Source organism: Nelumbo lutea, chromosome 6 (genome assembly GCF_056320005.1).
Source record: "Nelumbo lutea isolate HS-2025 chromosome 6, American lotus-T2T, whole genome shotgun sequence".
In the NCBI taxonomy this organism is placed as follows: domain Eukaryota; kingdom Viridiplantae; phylum Streptophyta; class Magnoliopsida; order Proteales; family Nelumbonaceae; genus Nelumbo; species Nelumbo lutea.
The window spans coordinates 72,441,589-72,467,327 of NC_142689.1; the positions used below are offsets into that span (position 1 = coordinate 72,441,589).

Here is a 25,739-nt window from a genome sequence, read left to right on the forward strand (position 1 = left end):
CAGAGAAGGAAACTGGTCCTTTAGAGGGGCATTCCCCACCCAAGTTTGTTCCCAGAATTTTATGGAGTTGCCTGAATTCAAATTATACTTGATAAGAGGGGAGAAAACTGGTAATAGATCTTGAGTGGCTTTCCAAGGCGAAACGCTTGTGGTCCTAGCCTGGAGTCCAACATCCCATCCATTTAGCTCCAACCCATGTATGCTTGCCACTATTTTAGCCCATAATACAGATAGGGCATACAGAGAAGGAAACTGGTCCTTTATAGGGGCATTCCCCACCCAAGTTTGTTCCAAGAATTTTATGGAGTTGCCTGAATTCAAACCATACCTGATAAGAGGGGAGAAAACTGGTAATAGATCATGAATGGCTTTCCAAGGCGAAACGCTTGTGGTCCTAGCCTGGAGTCCAACATCCCATCCATTTAGCTCCAACCCATGTATGCTTGCCACTATTTTAGCCCATAATACAGATAGGGCATACAGAGAAGGAAACTGGTCCTTTATAGGGGCATTCCCCACCCAAGTTTGTTCCAAGAATTTTATGGAGTTGCCTGAATTCAAACCATACCTGATAAGAGGGGAGAAAACTGGTAATAGATCATGAATGGCTTTCCAAGGCGAAACGCTTGTGGTCCTAGCCTGGAGTCCAACATCCCATCCATTTAGCTCCAACCCATGTATGCTTGCCACTATTTTGGCCCATAATTTCTCCTTCTCTAGTTGGAATCTCCACAACCATTTCGCCAAAAGGGCCAAATTCCTTTTTCTAATGTTCCCAAGCCCCAACCCACCACTGTTTTTGCTCCTGGTCACCACCTTCCAGCTTACCCTATGCCCCCTCTTTTCCTCTCTCGGCTCTCAAAGGAAGTCTCTCACCATCTTTTCCAGTCTGTTAGCAACCTTTACTGGGATTTTGAACACTAAAAGGAAATAAATGGGTAAGATTGTTGACCAAGGTTCAATCATAAAACAGAGAACTATGTTTCTCTAATATTTATTTCTATTGCAGTATAATACTATATTTCTACCATGTTAATAAAGCAAGTTTTAAAAGAGTTGTTAAATGAATCCTGATAGACTGCTGCATAGTGCATGTAGTTGTATAGCTTATGTTGTTTTCTGTTTTAGTGTTCCATAATGTACTTACAAATTTGTTTTCTAGTAGCTTGCAGAATTTCAAATTGGTCTTGGAAAGCTTGCTTTTGATTCAGGCCAACTTGTATCTTCACAGGTATGGCTACATGCTTAAGATCCAGTCTAAAATTGGTCGTGTTGAAACTAAAACCTACCTGCTTTTCCTTTTGGGGGGATATATGATCTGTCAGTATGAGATATGTTTATATGTGGATATTTTAGGAGTTTTCAATAAAAGCATACGGGTAATTACTGTTACAGGTTTTTGCAGCCATCCAACAGGCTGTGCAGCATGCACCTCACTGTCCTGAGGCCCATAATTTGAATGGGCTGATTTGTGAGGCACGGTCTGATTACAAGTCTGCAATTGCTGCTTATAAGCTAGCACAATGCGCCATCAGCACTTTAGCAATCAGTGCACCTAAGTCCCATTTTTATGATGTATCAATTAATCTGGCCAGGTCGCTTTGTCAGGTAAACGGATTCTTCCAAAGTTCTCTTTCTTTTGTTTTTCTATGTTGTCAACGAAACATAGTTAAATTGAACGAGCCAGCTAACATGGATGGTAAGATCTTTGCTTGGTTCAAAATTTTGATACATTATGCCCCGATATGAGAAATAAAATGCCTTTGCAGTTTTGAGTGTTTTCATGGGGTAGGCAGGCCTAAGACTGACCCCCTGAGTCATTTGTTTTTGAGAAAAAAACTGAAAAGAAGTTATAAGCAATCAAAACATCTATACGCATGTTCTTGTGTATTGGGTGTATCAATACTTTGAACTGTGCTTGGATCAAAACTTGCCTTAACATCAATTTGCATAAGTGGGATCTTTGTACTCGAAATGCTGCCAGTGGTGGCTTCTTGCTGGCTTATCTGTCTTCCCCTTATTTGTCTACACAAAAAGGAAGCATATTTATCTTAGAGTTATGTTGTGAACTTTGTGATAATCATTTCAGTTTATCAATTGACCTGTTTTTGAATTCTTCTGGTTGGTCCAGGCAGGTAATGCCCTTGATGCAGCACAAGAATGTGAATTTTTGAAGAAAGAAGGTATGGGCCATTGACTATAATTGTACCTTGCACATTCTTTCAGCGGTTCTATGTTTTTGTGGACTATAATTCTAGATGCTTGCTTGCCTAAATTGCATTAGTTAGTCTGGGTTTGTAGTTTAGAAAGAAGTTCTCATTTAGTTTTAATAGAAACTGGAATGCTCACTGGGTCATGGTTTTATCAGTTAACAAGCTGCTTATCCCATTCAAACTGTATGAACTGTCATTTAACTGGAGCTTAGAAAAGTCACTGGGTCACTGATTCAACTGCCCCGTATTTTCTGAGTCAGATAATTTGGTCCATTTCTGTTTTTAAGATGATGAAAATTGTCATAGATGAAGGTGAGTGAGATTTATTTATATTTATAATAAAAGTAATACTAATATTTACAGTATGGAAGCTATTCAAGTATATGAATGTATCTGTTTTTCTCTTGTTCTATCTTATGACAATACTTTTGGAGCAGAGCCAATGAGTCATACATGATTGCTTCATATTTCATTCTACTGATGAGTCTACATATTTGTCAACATCCTAGGTATGCTTGATAGCAGGGTCTTGCAGATATATGCTATCTCCTTGTGGAAGCTTGGAAAGAATGATCTGGCCCTCTCTGTGTCAAGAAATCTAGCAGCAAGTATTCCCACAATGGAGCGAACATCTGGTGTAGTCTCTATAAGTTTGATCTGTAAATTGCTGTACCACATTTCTGGGCAGGTATCTGCAATAACAAGCATCATGAAAATGCCCAAGGAATTATTGCAGAGCTCAAAGATAAGTTTTATTGTCTCTGCAATTAATGCTCTGGATCATAGCAAACGGCTTGAGTCGCTTATTCCAAGTACTCGTCATGTTCTTAAATCTTATGAAGAGATTACTGGAATGCATTCTCTAATTGCCATAAGCAAACTAGTAAGTTTTTCATTCCTAGTTATTTCTTGAGATTTCAATCTTGAATTGGCTTTTGGAGAAATTGGTACAAGTGAATACATTTTGTTATTTTTTATAGGTTAGACATGGATCAGAAGAGAGCTTGGTAATTCAGAGTGGAGTGAATCACCTCAGAAAAGCTCTTCACATGTATCCTGATAGTAGTTTGATAAGGTAAGCTGATGTGGTAATTAGAAGGATTTGCTTTTGACGTAAAATGTTTCATTTTCTGATAGTAGTTTAGTAGTGGAACCACTGAACTATTGGTGGTTCTTTTGAATGCTATTTCTCTTGACTTTTTTATATCAGTAACTGGTGAGGTAAGCTTTACAAGCATCAGTGTATATAGTAGTTACAGAAGTATACAGTCTCAATATAATACAGTAAGGCATTTCTATTGAAGCTAGTCCATTGCTGTTCCTTTACTTTTCCAAGAAAAGCCCCCAAATCTTCAAAAGCATAGCTCTTTAATCTACTGTATCAAAGAATGGTCTACTATTTCCCACGCAGGTTAAGGCATCAATGCAGAAGTTAGCAGACATTTCAGGAGAGTTCTACTTCCAATGTATGATCCGGATACTTAGCTTCCCTAAATCATCAAACCAGGTGGTGAATAGGTCATCATCATCATCCATGCCTTATCCCAACTAAATGGGATTAGCTACATGAATTATGTTTCGCTAATCCATTCTATTTAAAACCAGATCCACTGTTAAACTATTAGTGCTTGAATCATTTCTTACTACTTCTACCCTTTGTACTTTTTGGTCTACCTCGAGCTCTTATAGCCCCTTCAATGTGTAACAAATCACTTTTTCTAAATGGTGCTGTTGGTGGTCAAATCATGTAGCGAATAGGTGATAGTAATTATTTGTACAAATACTCACGAGATAATCTTCATCTGGCATATGTTTTTTATTTGGCATATGTTCTTTGTAATGGCTTGTGGTGTAATCTCTACACCAGGATGTAATTTGTGTTTTTTTTTATTTTAATAAGAATTCCTTTTTCTGTTATTATCAAAAAAAAATCTTCATCTGGCAGCAATAATGCATATGCATGTGCTTGACCAAATATACAAAATTAACAAGGTATTATAATAATGGAAAAATATACCTTTTAATTTTAATGAAGAGAATGTCTGTCGAACCAAGCAAGAGTTCCAGCCAAACGCCAGGCATCCGCCAAGCTCCAAACCAACGAGGTAGCAAGGTTGAAAAATTAGAACAACTTCCAAAAGGAACTCATCCAAAATCCATTATGCCTCTCCATGGTCCCTAAACCAAATCAAGCTCTCTAAGATCCGTAAATGAATCAATAGCTTATATGAATTATGAAAATTTTGAGGGTAAACATTTAGTCCTTTCCAAACCACGCCTACCTTCACCATATGGGTTACTGGCAGATTGGCTCCGTCTTTCTATCTCGGTTAAATACTAAATACACTTAGCTCTTCTATACACCAGAGAAAAGAACATGGCAAACCTGTTCTGAAAGCTTATTGTCGACCAAAATCAAAAGGAAATACCAAAATGCATTGTGAAAGTGGGTTTGGTTGAATTTCCAAGATATTGGTTTGCCTCTCACAACAATTTTGGATGTACCAACTGTTTTGAGTGGTAATTACTGCTGCCAGGAACCAACTTGGGCATCTTTTATTGTCCAGTAAAGAATGGAAAGACCTTTTTTTGGATGTACAACACTTTTGGATGTCGTTGTTAAGCTTTTCAAAAGACCTGTTTTTCTATACTTTAGTTGTTAAATACTCTTCTTTTCAATTTGTTTTGAGTGGTAATTGCTGCTGCCAGGAACCAACTTGGGCATCTTTTACTGTCCAGTAAAGAATGGAAAGATACTCACATTGCAACCAGGTGTTCCATCATAAATCCTCCTGATTGTCCAGCTGTGAGAGGTTCAAAATCAGGATATGGGATTTTAGGTGCTGCAGCTGTTGCATGCTATGCCAGTAGCACTACCGACCAGAGGTTCTCTTTCCATACGTGTAAGGATCAGTGCATGGATGGAGCACAAGCACTGCAACAGATGCAGAGGTATATTATAGTTTTCTTACAAGGCTCTCACATTCCCTCCTCTCTGTTCTCTCAATGTCAAGATAGTTTCCAAGATTTTTTAATCCACTTTTTTCTTCTTACCGGGTATTAGAATATTGTATTGTTCATTAGTTGACGAGATCTGTGCATACGAATGCTTTTTTTTTGTTTTTCTTTTAAATTCTGTCTTTGTAATTCATGCCTATTGTGATATAGAACCAACAAATGAAATAACATTCTGCCAAATGATGAACAACTCCTATACTTAGATTTGTGGCTTCATTCTAGGCTATTGTTCTGGGCTTTTAGATCTTAAATTATTTTTTCTTTACTTTGCATGGGCAGATGGTTGCATCAAGAACCATGGAACCATAATGCCAGGTACTTGCTTCTACTTAACGTTCTTCAGAAAGCTCGTGAGGAGAGATTTCCTTGGCATCTATGTATTACACTAAAGCGGCTAGTATTGTCTGCTCTCTTTAATGAAGAACAATACTTGAAGAAAGATGCTTCTCATATTTATCGAAAGTTTCAGATCTTACTATGTGCTTCTGAGATCAGTTTGCAAAGTGGGGACCACATTGACTGTATGAATCATGCTACAAATGCATCAAAGCTTCTGGTTCCTGATGGCAATCTCTTCTTTGCACATTTGCTCTTATGCCGTGCCTATGCACTACAGGGGGACTTTCCAAACATGCACAAAGAGTATTTGAAATGCTTGCAACTCAAGACAAACCATGAAATTGGTTGGATATGCCTCAAATTAATTGAATCTAGACATAAACTACAAATTGATGTTAACAAGATAGAGTTGAACTGTGAGGAAAGCTTGAAGGAAAACAGGAGTTCATGGGATAAATGGATGGCCATCTTTAATTTACTGCAGGGTCAGAGTTCCATATGGGGTCATGATTATATTTCTGCAGAGGAGGCTCTTGCACATGCTTGTTCATTGGCGGGTGCTGAAAGTTGCCTATTTCTCTGTCATGGTATCTATATATCAGTACTTGTTCATTTGGTTGTTTGGTTCAGTGCTTTTGCATTGTAGTTTCTTTCTGGGGTGTTTAAACCAAAGGCTAATGAAATTTCAACTTCTTAACCTTTAGTAGTTATTCTCTGAAAATGCCAGTGACATTTGAAGTCTTCTAAGACCCAAAGGAATAATATGTTTGTATATGCTGCTCTTTGAGCCTGAAGGTAGTTCTTACTATGGTTCGACTATGATACTATAAGAACTAGTAACCAATCAACCTGTACCATAAAAGTGGTAAATAATCATGTATTTGATTGGTTAAAATTCTTACAGTATCATGCCTTCCAGCAACAAGATTTTTCCATATATATTACTTCACTCTTACACTAGCTTACTAATTTAGTTGTGTGTTTTGATAGGTGCCATCTGTATGGAGCTTGCTAGGCAGCAGTGTGGCTCTCAATTCTTATCGCTTGCAGTGGGCAGTCTCACCAAGGCTCAAGAGGCCTCTATCATTCCATTACCTATTGTTTCAACATTGCTGGCTCAAGCAGAGGCAAGCCTTGGTTCCAGAGCAAAGTGGGAAAAAAACCTCCGTCTTGAATGGTTTTCTTGGCCACCAGGTATAAATTTATTTCACCCATGTATATTCTAGTTATCTGGAAGGGTTGCTTTTCATGATGCAATAGATTTTTCAATGACACTAAATTTCTATGTACTTGGTGATGCTAATATCCAAGTTGCTTGTCTCTTTTTCTACCATCTGAATGGTGGTGATTTTTTGGGACAGTTGGGTTCATTTGATTGGTGTTGCTTTTATTTTGGCCAAGGTTGGTGGATGACAGTGAGAAGCATGTATTATTCTGCACAAAAATGAAGTTCTATATTTGATGCCATATTAAATGCTACTTGTTTTTCACATTGTTTGTGATTCTTCTCTGCTTAATTTTTGTTTCTTTTGTCCTGCAGAGATGAGGCCAGCTGAAGTGTATTTTCAGATGCATGTGCTTGCAAGACAGGCCGACTCTATTTCTGACTCTTCTTACGTGGAGTCTTTTCAAAGTTCGCAGAAGTGGCTTCTCCGGGCAATTCATTTGAATCCGTCTTGTTTGAGATACTGGAGAGTTTTGCAGAAGTGGACTGGTTGATTTCTGAGGTTGTGCATTTTCAGTTTTTCTAAATTCTAAATGAGGTTCTGCATAAAGGGGGCACATCCCTTATGAAAAGACAAACAAGTACTCCTATTAAAGTACACAGGTGCATAGGAGTGCCTGCCTGTCTTTTCAAAGCATCACTTCCGTTCTTTTCACAGGGGTATGCCCCCTATCAAAAATTGGATTTGTTCTAATCACAATTATTTTAATTATCCTAGTTTTTCTCAATGTCCTACATTGTTATAGACCCAAGAGGTTGTCTCAAGCATTTCCTCATTTGCTTGCACACACTTATAATGGATTGATCCTAATTTGCCAATTTTCAGCACATTCATCAACTTCCTATTCAGCCCAACCTGGAAAGAAACTATTTGAATTTATTGTCCTGAAGATTTGATCCATTTGTGCCTTGTTCTGGATTTGAAGGCTTTGCCTATTTGTAATACTTGTACTGAAGTTGCCGCTTAAGCTGGGTGGAACCAAGTATTAGGCTGTTAGCTATTCAGCAAATAGAATACAGGAGATCTACCATCCACAAGTTACCAAAACAGTGACCTTGGTGAGAAAATTTGAGAAAATATCTTGGGCCTTATCAAATAAAGCCTTTGAGAGATTCTTCTTCAACGGTTCAACCTCTACCAGTCCCAACGGTTGGATATCCGGTGATTTTTTTTGGACATTTAGTTCAAAGTTAAGATCAAATCCATGTTTCAGGAGAGTGCCAAAACAACTGGAGTTTGTGAAAAGGTTTAGCGGGATGAAGGGCTTTGGAGCTTTGCTGAGTGATAAAAGGTTGAATCCATGATTGATGCTGTCGAAGATGTAGGTATTTTAGGGCAAGGTTCTAAATATCGATACAGGCTGTAGGGCGTATCGGCCTATATCAATGCTTTTTATTTGTGTTTTATTTATTTTTTTCAAAACTGGATTAGAGGGGTTGGTTTAAGCCCTGGCTACCCTCTGAACAATGGCCTGGCCCGATACACCCCCTGTAGGGGCGTATTGGTAAGGGCACGATACAATATGTATCTACTGATACAGACCGATATGTGACGAAATTTTGATCATTGTTTCAGGAATCTTATTTTAGGTGACCAGTCTTGATGAATTGCGATTACCTTGGACGATGGTGACCAGCCTCAGTGGATCTTGTTTCAGGGAAGCAGGAGGGATGGTTATGGTGATGGCCAATGTGGTCGTAGTGGTGGGTATGGTGGCAAGAGTATGGTTTTAATGGGAGTGGTGGCAGAGGCAGAAATGGTGGAAGTGGCGATGGAAGAAGGTATGGTGAAGGCAAAGAAATGATGACGATGGCCATGATGATGTCCGGTCTTCAAGCAGCACTTTGCAGCAATGGATGCAACAAGCATAGCTTCGTTTCCTCTGCTCATCACGACAATGCCTATGAGACGGAAAAAATGGGGATACAAGGTGGATTCTGTTTTGTGATGGGCACTTTTCCTATTATTTTCTCTTATAAAGCCAATGGAAAGTTAAATTTTTTACATTTTCTCAACCCATCCCACCCAAATCTTCCCAGTTCCCCCAGACCACACGGAGACTTAAAGTCAAGGTTCCAAGTTGTGAGACACAAGAATTGCATAGAATGTGATTCAAAGGGTGTAACACAGGAGAAAAATTGTTTTACATTGCAAGTTTTAGCATACGAGGATTTGCTTTGAAGCAATTATTCCCTAGATACATCTATCTATTTTTATCTTTTTTGGATCTAATTCGAATATATGAAATTTCAAAATCCATTTTTCATTTTAGATTTTATAAAAAAATGAAATAATTCCAACGGAATTAAAATTTATTCTTGGGTAAATCAATTGCCAAATGCTTTTATAGAATGTTCAATATCTGTTTTACATCTATCTTTAAACGTTCAATTTTCATAAGATCTTCTTGACTGTTATTCAAAGGGTCCATATTGAATATGGTCATTTATCCCAAATTGTTGTATTTATCATATTCGTGGCTTTGAAAACTGATATGCATCGACTGATTGTGAACCTTGCTTATCAAATTTCTGTTGGATTACTTGTGAAAGTCGCACAAATGTCTAAAAAAATGTGTAGCAGTTGAAGGGACCGGATAAGCGAAAACTTTGGCGGAATTTAGAAATAATAAGAAGGCCGATATAATTTAATGAAGGATATGACACTCAACTAAATGGAAGGGTGAAATAGGATTCACCGTTTAATTGGGACAAGCTTAGATGTGGTTGATAAATACTTGAAAGTTGCCCGTACAAGATGTCTCATATGGGCTGGGCTATGGTTTGATTAAAAAGTAGGGAAAAGTAAGGATAGATCTATTATAGATTTCTGAATTCTACTGCAAATTTATAAATATTTAAAATATCAAATACCTCCATTTTATACATCAAAAGTTTTCCGTGAATTGGCATCAATTTCGAGTTATCACCTGCTCCAACTGTATTCTGAACCTAAGAATTCTGACCCTGAACTGAACTGTCATTCTCCCTTAAAAGTATCAATAAACCTATGCATTAGTACCTTAAATTACATATTTTTTCAATTATATATTATTTATTAAAAAATAAATTCTTAAAAACACCTATGAATACGTGTATTGAATACCCAAATATATGATACAGGGTGTTTTGAACTAAGAAGTATAAGATTTGTGCGGTCTAGCTCTCCCATTTAATGGATGGTGGTTTGTTTTGGTCACAATATCTCTCTGGGTTGCGGAGTAAGGTGGTTGGCGATTCCACACATCATCAATGAACCTTTTATGGAGAAGCATGGTGCTCCATTTATGAAAAGAAATAAAAGTAGAGGGCAATCGAATTATTGTCCATCTGAAGGCCAATTGAATTATTGGATTTTTGGGGTTGTGTAGCTGAATTATTGAATTGGAAAAAAAATGGAAGATGTATGCTACTTGTAGTTGGGTTGTCTGCTTGTCAGCTTATGCAGAAACGTTTGGCAAGTATTATTAAGAAATGTGCAGTTTCTATTTGAGTCAGAAGATCTTCCAAATATCCGATTCTGTTTCTTTTGCACCTTTTCATCTGCTGAATTCAGTGCCAAAGAAGAACACATAAAGGTTAAGAAGAAAAAGAAAAAGAACATAAACTCACATCACACATAAGGAAAGAGGGGAGGGGGGAAGGCATACAAAATTTGAATTTTGTAATACTGGAGGGTCTTCTATACTTTGAAGATCAGCTTTGGATTTGTCATGGTCAATGACATATACTTTGGTCATTTAGCGGTGTAACCATCAGGTTCAGAGAATCTGAATCAGTAAAACTGACCCTCCGATGGCTTACGTTATGTGCCCAGATTGTATCGATACATCCAAATGTATTGGCAAAGGTGTAATGAATGGTGTATTAGAACCTTACTTATATGAGAGGAGACATATCATATTGTTAAACCTTGCCTGTCTGATGATCATAACTCTTGAATGGCTTTTGATGTAAACTTGTATTAGATTATCAGCCTGTTGTATTATAATTTAGGCTTCACAACGCCCTGAATAGGAACGCTAATTTGTTTACAATTATAACCTTATGATGCTCTTTACTGGGCTTTATCCTGTTATCCACCACCCACCAAAGTCCAACTGTTAGTTGGATTTCTACATACTCAGTACTGACTTAGCACTAGCAAGAGTGGACGGTGTTTTTTGCTGGTGTAAATGGGTTTGGATTCTAAGATCACATCTGTGCCCCGCAGATGCCTCATATGTACATTTCAGTGTGCATTAGGAACATCTCTCAAGTTATTAATGAGTGGTGTTTTTAATACACGGTTGGGATTTACTGTAGGGGTGTGAGGTGGATCCCACTTTTATGGTGGGATTCAGTGCAGTGTTAAATCTAATTGGTAGAGGGTTGGAACCTATTTTGTTGAGAGAAGATCTCAAGTTTTGGAAGTCAAAAATGACTGAGCCATGGCCATAGTCCATGTTTTCCCACATTTTTTAACAAACTAATGAGATGGACAGTTTGGATCTGCAAGTTGGGCCAGATTAAATCGGGTTGAGGCCAATCCTAAGTTCTAAACCCAACCTTCTTCCCATCCCTTAAAATCTCATAAAACTATTTAATCTAAATCTTAACTCTCTCTCTCTCTATATATTAGTCCTATGTTTTATTAGTATTTGTTTATTGATGCTTTTATTGGTTCTTTTAGTACAAAATGAGAAAAATAAGTGTTTGAAATGACTATAATTTACTATGATTTATGATAAATCTTTTATAGGCGCCCAAGATTAGGGAGGAGATGGAAGTAAAATATTCAAAAAACATAAAATACAATATTAAGTTTTTAGTATTTTCATTTAGGATCAAGTGAAATGATTATCTTAAAAAAAATATATGATAGTATGCAGTGAGGGCTATACAACTATCATACATTTAAAAAACCTATGATATATAATATATATAACATATATATTTGTATGTAATATATACTATAGAGTCGGATTTGAATTGAATTGGATTATCCAAAGATCAACCCTAACCCAACCCAAAATAAAAACAGATTCAGAAATTTCAACCCTAACCCTAATCCGAACATCAATTCGGATTGAACTTAACCAACCCGACCCAAATTGCAGCCTTATCGAATCGACAACCTAACACTCCTTCAGAGCCTGTTCCCCTTATATTCCTGATCAACGACTTGGAACGGTCATACAACGTACGTCAATGATGCATTGGCTTTATATAAACGAACGAATTTGTGTCTGTCGTGTTATTCAATTTGGTAGATCTCATTCCATTTTGTTCTCTTCTAATCTGGATAAACCATCAGGGCATTCTCTCTCTCTCTCTCTCACATACACACACAAACACGACAGACAAACCCCATCATCATCAGCCTTGTCGGGTTTCTCTCCTCCTCCTCTCTCAGTGTGCCCACCAACATTGTCGAGTGTATTTTATTCCTAGCTTTCCCAAATAATGGATTCCTCGATCATGGAGGAAGAAGAAAGTGAGAAGAGAGTGAGAAGCTTCAGGTACGAAGACTACAACAACAGAAGGGTGTTCTTGAGGAGCTACCCTCTTAACTGGGACGACGAAGAGGTCATCGATGATGAACACGCAGATGCAACGACACAAGGGATGCTCAAAGTCTCAAAAGCTGGAAAGGTTAATGTACTGAAAGAGCGAGTCCTTTACGTCCTTCGATGGAGTGAGGGCAAAGTTTTCCTTCTCAGGAGGAAGTTGAAGCACAAGGTCGCCTTTTACCTCGTCGCCTGTCACTCTTTCGGCTTCAAGCCCTCCCCTTCTTTGCTTTCTGTGTAAACACTTTGGCCTCTCATCCTCAGGCTTGCTTGCTTGCTAGCTAGCTAGCTTGGATGTGGTGAAAAATTAGTATCAAATATCAATTTGTTTCATATTTATTTCCTTTCCCTTTTAGGATCTTGTTTGTCTTACCATCTCTGAGCGATTTTTATGTACTGGTAATGGAAAAAAGGGTCTAGAGCTTTTATTTGAAACATTGAACCTGGCTTTTTGCTTGTACTATTACACAGAGTATCTCTCAAGTATTAAAGCAGGCAGATGAATTTAATCCGCTTCTATTTTCATGCTTCCTTTTCAATTGTTTGTTTGTTGTACCTTCTGGGGGGAATTCTATATCATGATAAATGCCTCCATGGCTGTGGAGTTTTCAAAAAATTGACCTAAGTGTGTTCTCCCCTTTGTTTATCCAAGTTCCAACTTTTTTTTCTCTTCCTAGTTTTTCTCTTTATTATTGGAATACTGAATGCAAGAGATTTCAGTCTCCCAGATTATGAGTTGAGAGGTTTTTTTATCATCACCCTCTTCTTCTCTGAGTGTCATGCACCACTGCCTAAATGCCCTGTTTCGATCTGTTTCATGGTCTTTTGGTATGAGATTTTACTATTTTAACCTAACCCCATTCTCATTTCTCCTTAGGTATTCATGGTTTTCCATTCTTTTTATGATTTTTTTTTGTGTTATGTCATTGCTTTTGATGTTTAGAATTTCAGATTCGGGTGATGATTTTGGTAATCTGACCGAAATATTCAATCAATTTGGATTACAGGGTTCAAAACCTAATTATCATTTATCGGTGATATAAAACCTAGTTAATTAAGATTTATGTTCTTTTGCTGGGGCTGGGTTGTCTCCCCTTTTTTGTCTTTATTTTCGTTGTCCGTACTATTAAGCGGGAAAACAGAAATCTTACAGATGAAGTGTTTTATGCGAGGCCCAAAAATTAAAAAACAGACAAACTTCAGTTGGAATTGGAAGCCAGAGCCCCCCCCCCCCCCCCCCCCCCAAAAAAAAAATCAGGACATACTACTGCAGCAGAGCTTCTCTCGGCCTTTCTTTGACAGGGAGCGTAGTACATCACCTCCTGATTATATACATCAACATTTTCATCAGAACAAGCATCACCAATACCTGCTAATATATACAAATTTAACCTGACCCATACTATTCACAATATCCCGAACTTGTTTTATCTATATAAGATCCATCCAATTGAATTTATTGCCCCTGCCCGCTAAATTCTTAATTATATTCTTAGCATCAAAAAAGACAGTAACCTTGATGTATCTCAACTGTTATGTTGCCTTGAAACTTTGAATTATGCTTCATAATTCTGCATCAGAACTTCCTCTGGCTTTGCATTGCAATAATATAGTTTTGATTGGAGAATATAACAAACCCAAAAACATCATTACTAGTTGCTGGATCAAAATACCCATCAGTAAACATTTTAATGGTGAGCTCTTCTTGAGATTGGCACTGACTTATCTCAATATTTAGGTCCAATCCAATTGCTCTAGCTGTTGTTCCTGCTGAAGCATGTAATTCTGAGCTTTCTTTCAAGTTTCATCCCATATTAATCTCATAATAATGCAAAATCTTGCAAAGAACATATATATTTCTTCCTTGTGAAATAACGGAATATTATTCCACTAATCAACAATGATATGCAAAAGTTTTTGTGCAAATGCAATGGAGGAAAGCCTGAAACACAGTCTGGAGGGAGGCGAAGCGATGGGTACCAGATGAATTCATTTTACATCGTTTTCCCGCGCAAAACGTTACTCCATTGGGAGTTGGGATTTAAAAACACCTGAGAGATAATTACATTAGATTACCACTAATTTTACCAAAAATAAATACAATGATGATAAGGAAAAATAAATGTAATTGACAATTCATAAATGCGTTGGGGGAGGAGGGGGCCACTTTGTTACTTTTACGTGTGATATTTTTGGGATAATGTGAAAGCTTTAGGCTTTATATTAAATTTAAGAAAGATCTTATTCAAACTTAACAGAGATATAGAGGGAGAAGTTGAATTCCAACCTAATTCCAAAGTAAGAATCTCTCTCTCTCTCGTGTTCCAAACTTTCAATAGATAATATGCACATGATGGATGATACTTTTGAGGAAGTATACTGTATACCCCTTTTGATTTCTTGAGGACAGTTTTATCCCTTCCATTCCATTTAATACTTAATAGTATTTTGTATTTAGCTTCGGGCTACCACGGGGACAACTAATAGCAAGAAGAGTCTATCAGAAGAATTGAGACGAAACCTGTTGGATTCACCACCATCTTTGCCATTGTTACTCTTGTAGCATTTTTCTTTTAATTTTTAGAAATAAAACATAGATGAGGATTTAATGCCATTTTCTAAACAACAGTTCATTTTTTATGAACTAGAAAATGATCGCAAGCAAACTGATACTTGATCTTCCATGTTTTCTGCTAGTTACCATTTTAGAAATCAAATTACCAGGGCATTGCTTCACTTGATGCGCCCTAAGTGAGGAAGATGAATATGCTGAAATGTAAAGCACTGACCAAGCAGCCAAATGGATATAATAAGAAAATCAAAATCATCCTAATCCTCACAGTTATTTTCTTTAATCAAGCACATTATAGGGAAAAGTGAAGACATCAAAAGGAGAAAGTATACATGCAATTGGAGACATAAGTCAAATTTCATAACGACTAGTGACTTCATACTCATAAAACATGAGAGCTATATATATCAAGCAAACTGATACTTGATCTTCCATGTTTTCTACTAGTTACCATTTTAGAAATCAAATTACCAGAGCATTGCTTCACTTGATGTGCCCTAAGTGAGGAAGATGAATATGCTAAAATGTAAAGCACTGACCAAGCAGCCAAATGGATATAATAAGAAAATCAATACCATCCTAACCCTCACAGTTATTTTCTTTAATCAAGCATATTATAGGGAAAAGTGAAAGACATAAAAAGGAAAAAGTATACATGCAATTGGAGACATAAATCAAATTTCATAACGACTAGTGACTTCATACTCATAAAACATGAGAGCTATATATATCAAGCCTAAATATGAGTAAGCTAGCAGTTAAATCTGAGTAGCAACTGTTATGAATTATAGAAAGAAAAGGGGGGAGGAAAACACCATACTAGGTCACAACTAGTAGAATCAAAGACTAATACAAGCATAATTCTCAAGGATGTATTCACAAGTTCATAATGACACTGGTTAAGGTGCAATTAATTTGTGTTAAAGTGAGCCAAATAAGGGTAGTTTAGTCATCTTATCTTTGTTAAGTTGTATGCTTATGTGGCAGTTTTATTAGAGACACTTTGCCCCACATTTAAGTAAGGGCAGTTTAGTCTTTGTAGAAATTATTATAGGCTAATTACTATTAAGGGGTCGACTGATAGGGTTTACCTATCAGATTCGACAGTCCCTTCTTTCCTTCTTCTTCTTCTCTTCTTCTTCCTCTTACTGGTTCGGGTTACTGTAGCAGCAGTCGAAACTTGGTATCAGAACCATGTTCTTGACCTGCTTCAGTTCGTGAAACATCTCAGCAGTCTTCGTGACCTCTCTTTCTTCATTTTTGGGCTGTCAATGGAGAAAACTGGTTCGTCCCAGGTCTGAAACATCTAAGCTCGTCTCTCTCTGTTGCGCATAACCTTCTTCATTAAGAAAAATGACCTCAGTAGTGAATGGTTGGTTGAGACTCTCAAAAGAACCTGCTAGTACTAATCATAACCTAGAAAACTAGGTTTATTGTTGCCCTAGTTCTTGGTAGCTGAATGGTGTAGGGGCTGTTGTAAGTTGCAGAGTGGTGTAAAGTGTAATGCAGTGACCTAGCCGAGTTCCTTGTGGTCGTTGATGTAGGGTGATTTGGCCCGACATCGTAGCATGGGGACACCTGGATATGACCTGGAATAAGTGACAACTCAATGCAACAGCCTGGCCACAACATGGCATAACAAGCTCGCCGAGGCCCGACCAAACGACTCGGCGGGTGTGACAACTCGCCGAGAAGCAAGGCCCAACTCGCCCCAAGCCTGAGGGTGGAGCGCCCCGAGCTCCCCCATACAAAGGGACCCGAGCTCTCCCTTCCTAAGAAGGGAGCACCCCAGCTTTTGGCTAAGTGTCCCGAGGGAGAAACACCTTGAGACAGCACCGTCGAGACTCTTGTTCGTACTTGCTTAGGGCTCACCTCCAGTGCAAGCACCTTGGCACCTCGATGCAAGGCAAATCAGCCCCAGGAGGCTCGGTGCAAAGTAGCTCAACAACCTGCAAGGGAGATCCACCTGACATCCATATCTGCCGGATCTGATGGCAGTGCCTGCATCCCTTGCCAGGCGGCGTTGTGCCTGTAGTCTCTGAAAAGCATGGCATGCCTGATGAGTCCGTACCCTGCAGCAGTAGCTTGCACCTGCCACCTCAGCCCTGGCAGTAACGGCTAGGGTAGTGGCGGATACGCCTGATGTGACTAAACTCCAGTATAAGAGGACCCCGACCCCCATGAAGCAAAGGTATTGAAACTAGCACTTTCAACACTCTTAACTCTCTGTGTTTTCCTTGAGTTTTTCTCAGAGTTCTAACTTAGCCATCGGAGTGTTCCTGCCAGGAGAGCTCCCTGGGAATCCTTCACGTTCCTCTTTGTCTCAGGTGTCATCTGTCACAACTAGGAGCCAAGTTTCAACCAGCTCCAAGTGACAACAACAAGAAGAAGGACCAAGCTCAAGGGGCAAAGCCAACTCAGGCTTTCCGAGCTCCGTCAGTAGAAAGGGACTATACGCCCCTCAACACAAAGTGGGTCGAGATCCTCATGAAGCAAAGGTATTGAAACTAGCACTTTCAACACTCTTAACTCTCTGTGTTTTCCTTGAGTTTTTCTCAGAGTTCTAACTTAGCCATCGGAGTGTTCCTGCCAGGAGAGCTCCCTGGGAATCCTTCACGTTCCTCTTTGTCTCAGGTGTCATCTGTCACAACTAGGAGCCAAGTTTCAACCAGCTCCAAGTGACAACAACAAGAAGAAGGACCAAGCTCAAGGGGCAAAGCCAACTCAGGCTTTCCGAGCTCCGTCAGTAGAAAGGGACTATACGCCCCTCAACACAAAGTGGGTCGAGATCCTCATGGTGATCAAGGACGCCCCATATGTGAAGTGGCTACCTCGGCTTAAGGCCGATCCCAATGCTAGGAATAAAAATTTGTATTGTAGTTTTCATAAAGATCACTGTCATAGTACCAAAAATTGTAAGAACCTCCGCGACGAGATAGAAGAACTTATCCATCGCGGATATCTGAGAAATTTTGTACAGAACAATAATAATAAAGTAGGTCGGCAGGGGGAGCAAAGTAAAGAGGCTCCCGAGTCCAGCAGGCAAGCAAAACAGCCATAGAAGCAGTCTCTTGATGAGAGACCAGTCCGGGGAACCATCCATGTAATTGTCGGAGGATCAATTGCCGCAGGCTTCACTTCAACTACAACTCGATCATCAGCTTGCGAGGCCGCCAGGGAAGAGCTTAACCCCCCAAAGCGGCCAACTGGTCTTCTTCATAGAAGTGATGCGCGAGGGGTCCATTATCCCCGTGATGACACGCTCGTCATAAAGATAAAGATCAACGACTTCGAGGTTAGGCGCGTCCTAGTCGACTCAGGCAGCTCGACAGACATTCTCTTCAAGGCGGCCTTCGATCAGCTCCAACTCCAGGAAAGTGACCTGAAGCCCACAAACACTCCACTTGTGGGATTCAACGGTGAGGAGGTCAGGCCTTTAGGGAGAGTCACTGTACCGGTGGAGGTTGGCACCTGGCCTAGTGTGGTACGGCTCAATCATGAGTTCCTTGTGGTCGCAATCCCCTCCCTGTACAAAGCAATAGTAGGTCAGCCCATCACCCACGCCTTATGAGCAGTAGTCTCCACCTACCACCTGGCGATGAAGTTCCCTACAGACTTTAGAGTCGAAGTGATGCGGGGCGATCAGCTCGAGTCCTGCAAGTGCTACGTAGCCACCCTCAAAGGAAAGGCCAAGGTAGCAGACAACCTCGAGCTAGAGCGACCTGCGGAGCAGTTCGCGGAGCGAGCCACACCTACCGAAGAGACCATTCCCATCTCGGCTTCGGTAGAGGACCCAGCTCGGGTGCTTCAGATTGGCGCTTCTATTGAGAAACCCCTACGGTCTCAACTGGTACGTTTCTTATTCGAAAATTTAGAGGTTTTTGCATGGTCAGTGACAAAAATGTCGGGCATAAACCCCAGCGTTATAATTCATAGGCTCAACACTGATCCTGTAGTTAGGCCCATTAGACAGAAGAAACACAATCTAGCCCTAGAGCAATGGAGGATAGTCGACGAGGAGGTCGGGAACTCCTTGCAGCCGATTTTATCAGGGAAGTTCATTACTCGAGCTGGGTGGCCAATCTCGTTCTGGTGAAAAAGGCTAACGGTAAATGGCGCATGTGCGTCGACTACACTGACCTGAACCGAGCTTGCCCAAAGGATTGCTTCCCACTTCCCAGGATCGACCATCTAGTGGACGCGACCTCGGGGCACAAGTTGTTGAGCTTCCTAGATGCCTATTCAGGCTACAATCAGATCATGATGGACTCAGCTGATGAAGAAAGAATTGCCTTCATAATCAAGTTCGGCCTGTACTGTTACAAGGTCATGCTCTTCAGGTTGAAAAACGCTGGGGCCACTTTCCAAAGACTTGTAAATAAACTGTTTGAGCCACTAATTGGCAAAAAAGTAGAGTGTTATGTAGACGACATGGTCGTCAAAACCCAATTTTCACATGATTTAATACACGATTTACATTCGGTTTTTGAAATTTTGCATGGATTTAATATGAAACTAAATCCGAACAAGTGTGTCTTCGGTGTCACATCGGGTAAATTCCTACGGTACATCGTTAACCGGCGAGGCATTGAAGCCAACCCGGACAAAATCAAGGCCATCCTAGAAATGAGACCACCTCGGAAATTAAAGGAGGTTTAGAAGTTGAACGGCTGGTTAGCCACCCTGAGCCGCTTCATGTCCAAGTCGGTAGATTGCTGCCTGCCCTTCTTTAAGGCCATAAAAACCAAAGGCTTTGAATGGACTGAAAAGTGCCAGCTCACGTTCGACGAGCTCAAAAGGCACCTTGCCAGCATCTCAGTCTTAACCTGACCCGAAGATGGTGATGTTTTAGAATTATACCTCTCGGCAAGTGATGAGGTGGTTAGCTTGGTACTAATAAGAGAAGTAGATCGGGTCCAACAACCCGTCTATTATGTTAGTAAGTGTTGCAGGAAGCAGAGACAAGGTACCCCGAGATAGAAAAGTTAGCTTATGCACTAGTCATAGCAGCCCGAAAGCTCCGCCTGTACTTCCAACCATCATTGTCCTTACCAACAAACCTCTGAGGCAAGTATTGCTCAAGCCCGAGGCCTCAGGAAGGATGACAAAGTGGGCCATCGAGCTCAGTGACTACGAACTTCAGTATAAGCCGTGAACTACTACCAAGGCCCAAGCCTTAGCAGATTTCGTCGTAGAATGCACCTATAGCTCCAAAGTCCCCAGGCCAGTGGAACACGAGGCCCCCAGTGCGGGTGAGCCCGGGGTTCCCGAGATGGTTGAGCTCGAGCGCCATGAAGTAGCAACCAGCGCGGCCTCTCTCCTAGTTAGGCCAAGCGCGAACTGGGATGAGGAACCCTGGATCTTTCACGTAGATGGCTCGTCAAACCCTGGATCCCTCCTTCTAAATGGGCTAATCATGTTGTAGCTGGTGAGGTTGATATCAGTGACAGTAAACAGGCAGACCTAACTCCTTCCACATCTACATCTGCTTCTGAGAGGGAGATGGTGAGTGTACCGCGTGATGAGTATGAACGGTTCCTTCAAACCACTTCACAACATACCACTGCTACTCTTGCCCACTCAGGTATTGTTTGCATGTCATCTAAAACCTCTCCCTGTATTATTGACTCTAGAACCTCTGATCACATGACCGGGACTCCAGGTGTGTTCTCTTCTCTTTCTGAAATTTCCACATCACAAACTCTTACACTTACCAATGGCTCTTCATCTCCCATCTGTGGTGTTGGCAATGTTGACATGGCTTCTCTTTCTTTATCATCTGTTCTATATGTACCTAAGTTTCCATTCAATCTTATGTCTGTTAGTAAATCAACCAAGACTCTTAAATGTTATGTTTCCTTCCTTCCTTCCTCTTGTGTTTTTCAAGATCTCAAGACGGGGAAGAAGATTGGTAGGGGGCATGAAGCTGGTGGATTGTATTATCTTGATGGTTGTGGATCCTCAATTGCTCTTCAGACTTCACTCACTCCTCTATAGTGGCATTGCCGAGTAGGACATCCTTCTTTCAAGGCACCCAAGATATTAGTTATGTCTTTGAGTCATTTGTTAGTTTTAGAATGTAAGTCATGTCAGATTGGGAAACATCGTCGTGTTTCCTTCAGTCCTAGAGTTGAAAGTCGTATGTTGAGTCATTTTTCTTTGGTTCATTTTGATGTTTGGGGCCTGATCAAAATAGAGTATTATAATGGGTACAAGTATTTTGTCTCTTTTATTGATGATTGTTCAAGGATGACATGGATTTACTTAATGAAAGAAAGAAGTGAATTATTTTCCATTTTTCAAAAATTCCATGCTGAAATACATACACAATTTGGTGTTCCAATTAAAGTTCTTCATTCAGATAATGGTCATGAATACTTTCTTACTTCATTTCAACAATATTTAGAATAACATGACATTATTCATCAAACTCATGTGCATCCACTCCTCAACAAAATGGGGTGGCTGAACGAAAGAACAGTCAGCTCCTTGAAACTGCTCGGTCTATTCTTCATCATATGAATGTTCCTAAACGGTTTTGGAGTGATGTTGTACTCACTGCATGTTTCCTCATTAATCGGATGCCCTCCTTCATTCTTCATGGTCGGTCCCCCTTCTCTATCTTGTTCCCCACTTTATCTCCATTTCCATTAACTCCTCGTGTTTTTGGCTGTGTTTTGTCCACAATCTGAGTCCTGGAATAGACAAGCTAGATGCACGATTCATTAAATGTGTCTTTCTTGGCTACTCTCGGACTCAAAAAGGGTACAAGTGTTATAATCTCATTACTCGAAAGTGCTATATTTGTCCTGATGTCACCTTTTTTGAGTCTGTCCCCTTCTTCTCAGGACCTGAAGCACCTTCATCTCCACCCTTACTTCCTCTTCCTCTTCCTGTCAGTGATCCAGTTCCAGATGTTGCTATTGGAGTAGACTCACGTCGAACGACACCGGCCCCTCCTCCAACTTCTACCTTATTTGCGGATCCTGTCATGGCTCCTGTTGCTGAACCCTCAGAACTTGACCTACCCATTGCCTTACGGAAAGGTAAACGCAGTTCTATTCTCCATCCCATTTCCAATTTTGTTTCATTATCTCGCCTTTCCACCTCACATTGTCCGTTTGTTTCACTTTTGTCATCTATTTTCATACCTAACAATGTCCAAAAAGCTCTTAGTTCACTTGGGTGGCGACAGGCAATGGAGGAGGAACTCTCTGTTCTTCAATATATTCAAACGTGGGAGCTCACTACTCTCCCACCTGATAAGCATGCTGTTGGCTGTAAATGAGTGTATACTGTTAAATACTTGCCAAATGGTAGTGTGAATCGTCTGAAGGCCATATTCGTTGCTAAAGGTTACTCACAGATGTATGGAGTGGATTACATGGAGACATTCTCTCCGGTGGCTAAGATTGGCTCTGTTCGTGTGCTAATCTCCATAGCAGTTATGTATAATTGGCCTCTGTTTCAACTTGACATAAAAAATGCTTTCCTTCATGGTGACATTGTGGAGGAAGTATATATGGAGCAACCACCTGGGTTTGTTGCTTAGGGGGAGGATGGTAAGGTGTGCAGACTTGAAGAAGGCAATTTATGGGTTGAAACAATCGCCGCGTGCTTGGTTCGGGAAGTTTAGTGAAGTGGTGAAGAGTTTTAGAATGAAGCAATGCCAGGTTGATCACTCAGTGTTCAACTATGACTCAGAGGCTGAAAATATTTTATTAGTGATCTATGTGAATGATATTGTTATTACTGGCAGTGACAAATTGGGGATTGACAAACTAAAGGTATTTCTGCAAAATCATTTTCAAACAAAAGACCTTGGGACATTGAAGTATTTCTTGGGCATAGAAGTTGTCAGGTCAAAACAATGTGTAAATCTGTGCCAGAGAAAATATGTTCTTGATCTACTGGAAGAAACATGGTTGTTAGGTGCAAAACTGGCTGAGAATCCTATGGAACCAAATGTTAAGTTGAGTAGTGACAAATTGGGGATTGACAAACTAAAGGTATTTCTGCAAAATCATTTTCAAACAAAAGACCTTGGGACATTGAAGTATTTTTTGGGCATAGAAGTTGTCAGGTCAAAACAATGTGTAAATCTGTGCCAGAGAAAATATGTTCTTGATCTACTGGAAGAAACATGATTGTTAGGTGCAAAACTGGCTGAGAATCCTATGGAACCAATTGTTAAGTTGAGTAGTGATACAGGGGAAGTATTTGAAGATCCCGGAAGGTATAGATGACTAGTGGGGAAGCTGAACTATCTGACTATCACAAGACCCAACATCTCTTTTGTAGTCAGTGTGGTGAGCCAATTCATGTAGAACCTTCGTATACCTCACTGGGATGCAGTTCTTAGAATTGTAAGATATCTGAATGGAGCTCCAGGCCGTGGACTATTGTATAAACCAGGAGAAAAACTTGAAGTAGTTGGGTACACAGATGCAGACTTGGCAGGCTCAGTGAATGATAGAAGATCTACTGCAAGATATTGCACATTTCTTGGAGGAAATCTTATGACGTGAAAGAGTAAAAAGCAGACGGTTGTGGTTAGAAGCTGTGTTGAAGCCGAGTATAGGGCCATGGCACACACTACCTGTGAATTAGTGTAGTTGAGGAATCTCCTACTAGAAATTGGGTTCCACATGGATAAACTTATGAAATTGTACTGTGACAATCAAGTTGCACTACATATCTCATGCAACCCTGTTTTTCATGAGAGAACGAAGTACATAAAGGTTGATTGCCACTTTGTGAGGGAGAAGGTTCTTGCTGTAGAGAGAGAGGCACAGAACATGTGGGATCGAATGATTAGTGGGAAGATTTGTTTACAAAAGCTCTAAGCTTAGGGAAAGGGAACTATCTATGTAACAAGTTGGGATTATATGACATATATTCTCTAGCTTGAGGGGGAGTGTTAAAGTGAGCCGAATAAGGGTAGTTAAGTCATCTTATCTTTGTTAAGTTGTATGCTTATGTGGCAGTTTTATTAGATACACTCTGCCCTACATTTAAGTAAGGGCAGTTTAGTCTTTGTAGAAATTATTAGAGACAAATTACTATTAAGGGGTCGACTTATAGGGTTTAACTATCAGATTCGACAATCCCTTCTTTTCCTTCTTCTTCTTCTCTTCTTCTTCCTCTTCCTCTTCTTCCTCTTGCTGGTTCGGGTTACTGTAGCAGCAGTCGAAACAATTTGGATACCATGTTGAACGTTTTTGAATTTTTTGGCATGCTAGATAAACACATGTTTCTCTTGATTCCAAAAATGATGCTAATATGGTATATCTAACCATCTATATGCCTTATCAAAGAGTTATACGGGCATTTATTAATGCATCCCATTATCAAAACTAAAATATCTTGTAGCTTTCAAGTAGTGCATGGCCATAATCAAATCTAAGAGATTGTGTTTATCATGAAATTCAAATTAAGAAAAATGAGTTGTAGCGAGGATTCATGAATTAAAAGAAAAGTTAGCCATTGTAAGATTAGGTAGCTGTGTGGTGGTGAGGCTCAGCCTGTTAATAATTATAGGCTCTATAGACCTTTCTTGCTATAGACAATGGATATAAATCATCAAATAATAGATTTTTGGAAAGTTAATTCACACTTTTCTAACACAAACAAAGATGAATTTGGTTTTGGTATCATTTGAAAATTGAAAGGCGTTGGTCTACCTACCAATGTCACATGATTTGGATGTGATCCAAGAGAGCTATAGTCGTATGACAAAATAGGAGTCTGTTATGGAAACCACTATTTTTATTTTACTAAATTAGCATAGGGAATGATGGATGTTATTTGAGAGTTCCGGTCATATGAGTGGACACCATATGAATTTGTTACAAGAATCACTTATTTTCGAAAACTAAATTGCTCTTGTTCAGTTCTAGGTTCTTTAATTTACTTCCTAATTTGTTTCAGTTATTCAAACTGAAACTGAGTATTATGTATTTACTATTTAGTTTTCAAATTGAACAGTTCAAAATTTTCTTATGTACTTACTTTTGAGATAAATCTGCCCTTGATTCACTGTCTCTTCCCCTGGCGGCCAGATTGTATTTGTACTCTAAAAATGAAAAAAACAACACCCCTCAAACCCTGGAAAGCTACATCTATCTATTGAAGTACAGGACCTAGAATGCACATCAATGTTGAGTGGAAGATAAAGCTTTCACTTTATATGTTGCAACCTTCTGGTACTTTCTCTTGATTGTGAGGATCATGAAACTCTGTCAAGTCCTTGTTCTAGGTTATTAAGATTATAATCACATTTTAAACTCAATAAGATAGGTGGGACTCCACTTTCTATTCATTTTTATCACACTTCAATTCTATTTATCTTTCATAACTTGTTTTCTAGCTTTTTTTACTATCATGTTACTAACCCTAGAATCTAAATTATGTCCTGAATTTAGTTTGGATCTTTTAACTCCCTCCCCAGTTCTCATGTTCCACTCATCCGGCCACAATCCTTATTATTTTCTTTGTTTTTCCTTTCTTCTGTTTTATTTTCTTTTCAATTTTTCATTGTTTAGTTCCCATCAACTCTGGTTGTTCAAATTCAGCAATTCTCGTGAGAGTATCAGACATTTTTCTGAGGTCTTTCAAGGTTAAGGGCCATTACCCACCGTTGGTTCCAGCTAGTCTGCACCTTGGGGTCTTTCAATGTTAAATAACAGTGCAACAAATCCAGAGAGAGCAAACTTTACATGTGGTCTTGCCCTACATTATGACATTATTAGTAAAATAGACATAATTTCAGGATGCCAAGAGGACATCATATCTATAAAAGAGAGTAATTCTTACAAGAAAAC

The 25,739-nt window shown here is 39.5% G+C and overlaps 1 protein-coding gene across 6 annotated transcripts in view; it reads left to right on the forward strand.

Annotated features, from left to right (window-relative positions):
* Positions 1-9,062, forward strand: part of LOC148849629 (Tetratricopeptide repeat (TPR)-like superfamily protein) — a 34,175-nt gene extending 25,113 nt beyond the window's left edge. For 3 of the 6 annotated variants that reach the window (XM_088950530.1, XM_088950527.1, XM_088950532.1), the window contains 10 exons: positions 1,166-1,231; positions 1,396-1,608; positions 2,132-2,183; positions 2,723-3,096; positions 3,194-3,288; positions 4,923-5,165; positions 5,511-6,157; positions 6,561-6,764; positions 7,111-7,297; positions 8,372-9,062. In XM_088950530.1, coding sequence (XP_088806656.1) covers positions 1,166-1,231; positions 1,396-1,608; positions 2,132-2,183; positions 2,723-3,096; positions 3,194-3,288; positions 4,923-5,165; positions 5,511-6,157; positions 6,561-6,764; positions 7,111-7,289 — 2,073 coding nt within the window. In that variant the 3' untranslated portion in view covers positions 7,290-7,297; positions 8,372-9,062. Of the gene's footprint in view, positions 1-1,165; positions 1,232-1,395; positions 1,609-2,131; positions 2,184-2,722; positions 3,097-3,193; positions 3,289-4,922; positions 5,166-5,510; positions 6,158-6,560; positions 6,765-7,110; positions 7,298-7,621; positions 8,118-8,371 lie in introns of all 6 variants that reach the window. The other 3 variants (XM_088950531.1, XM_088950529.1, XR_016100912.1) reach the window with 2 other exon arrangements.
* The last annotated feature ends 16,677 nt before the right edge of the window (positions 9,063-25,739 follow it).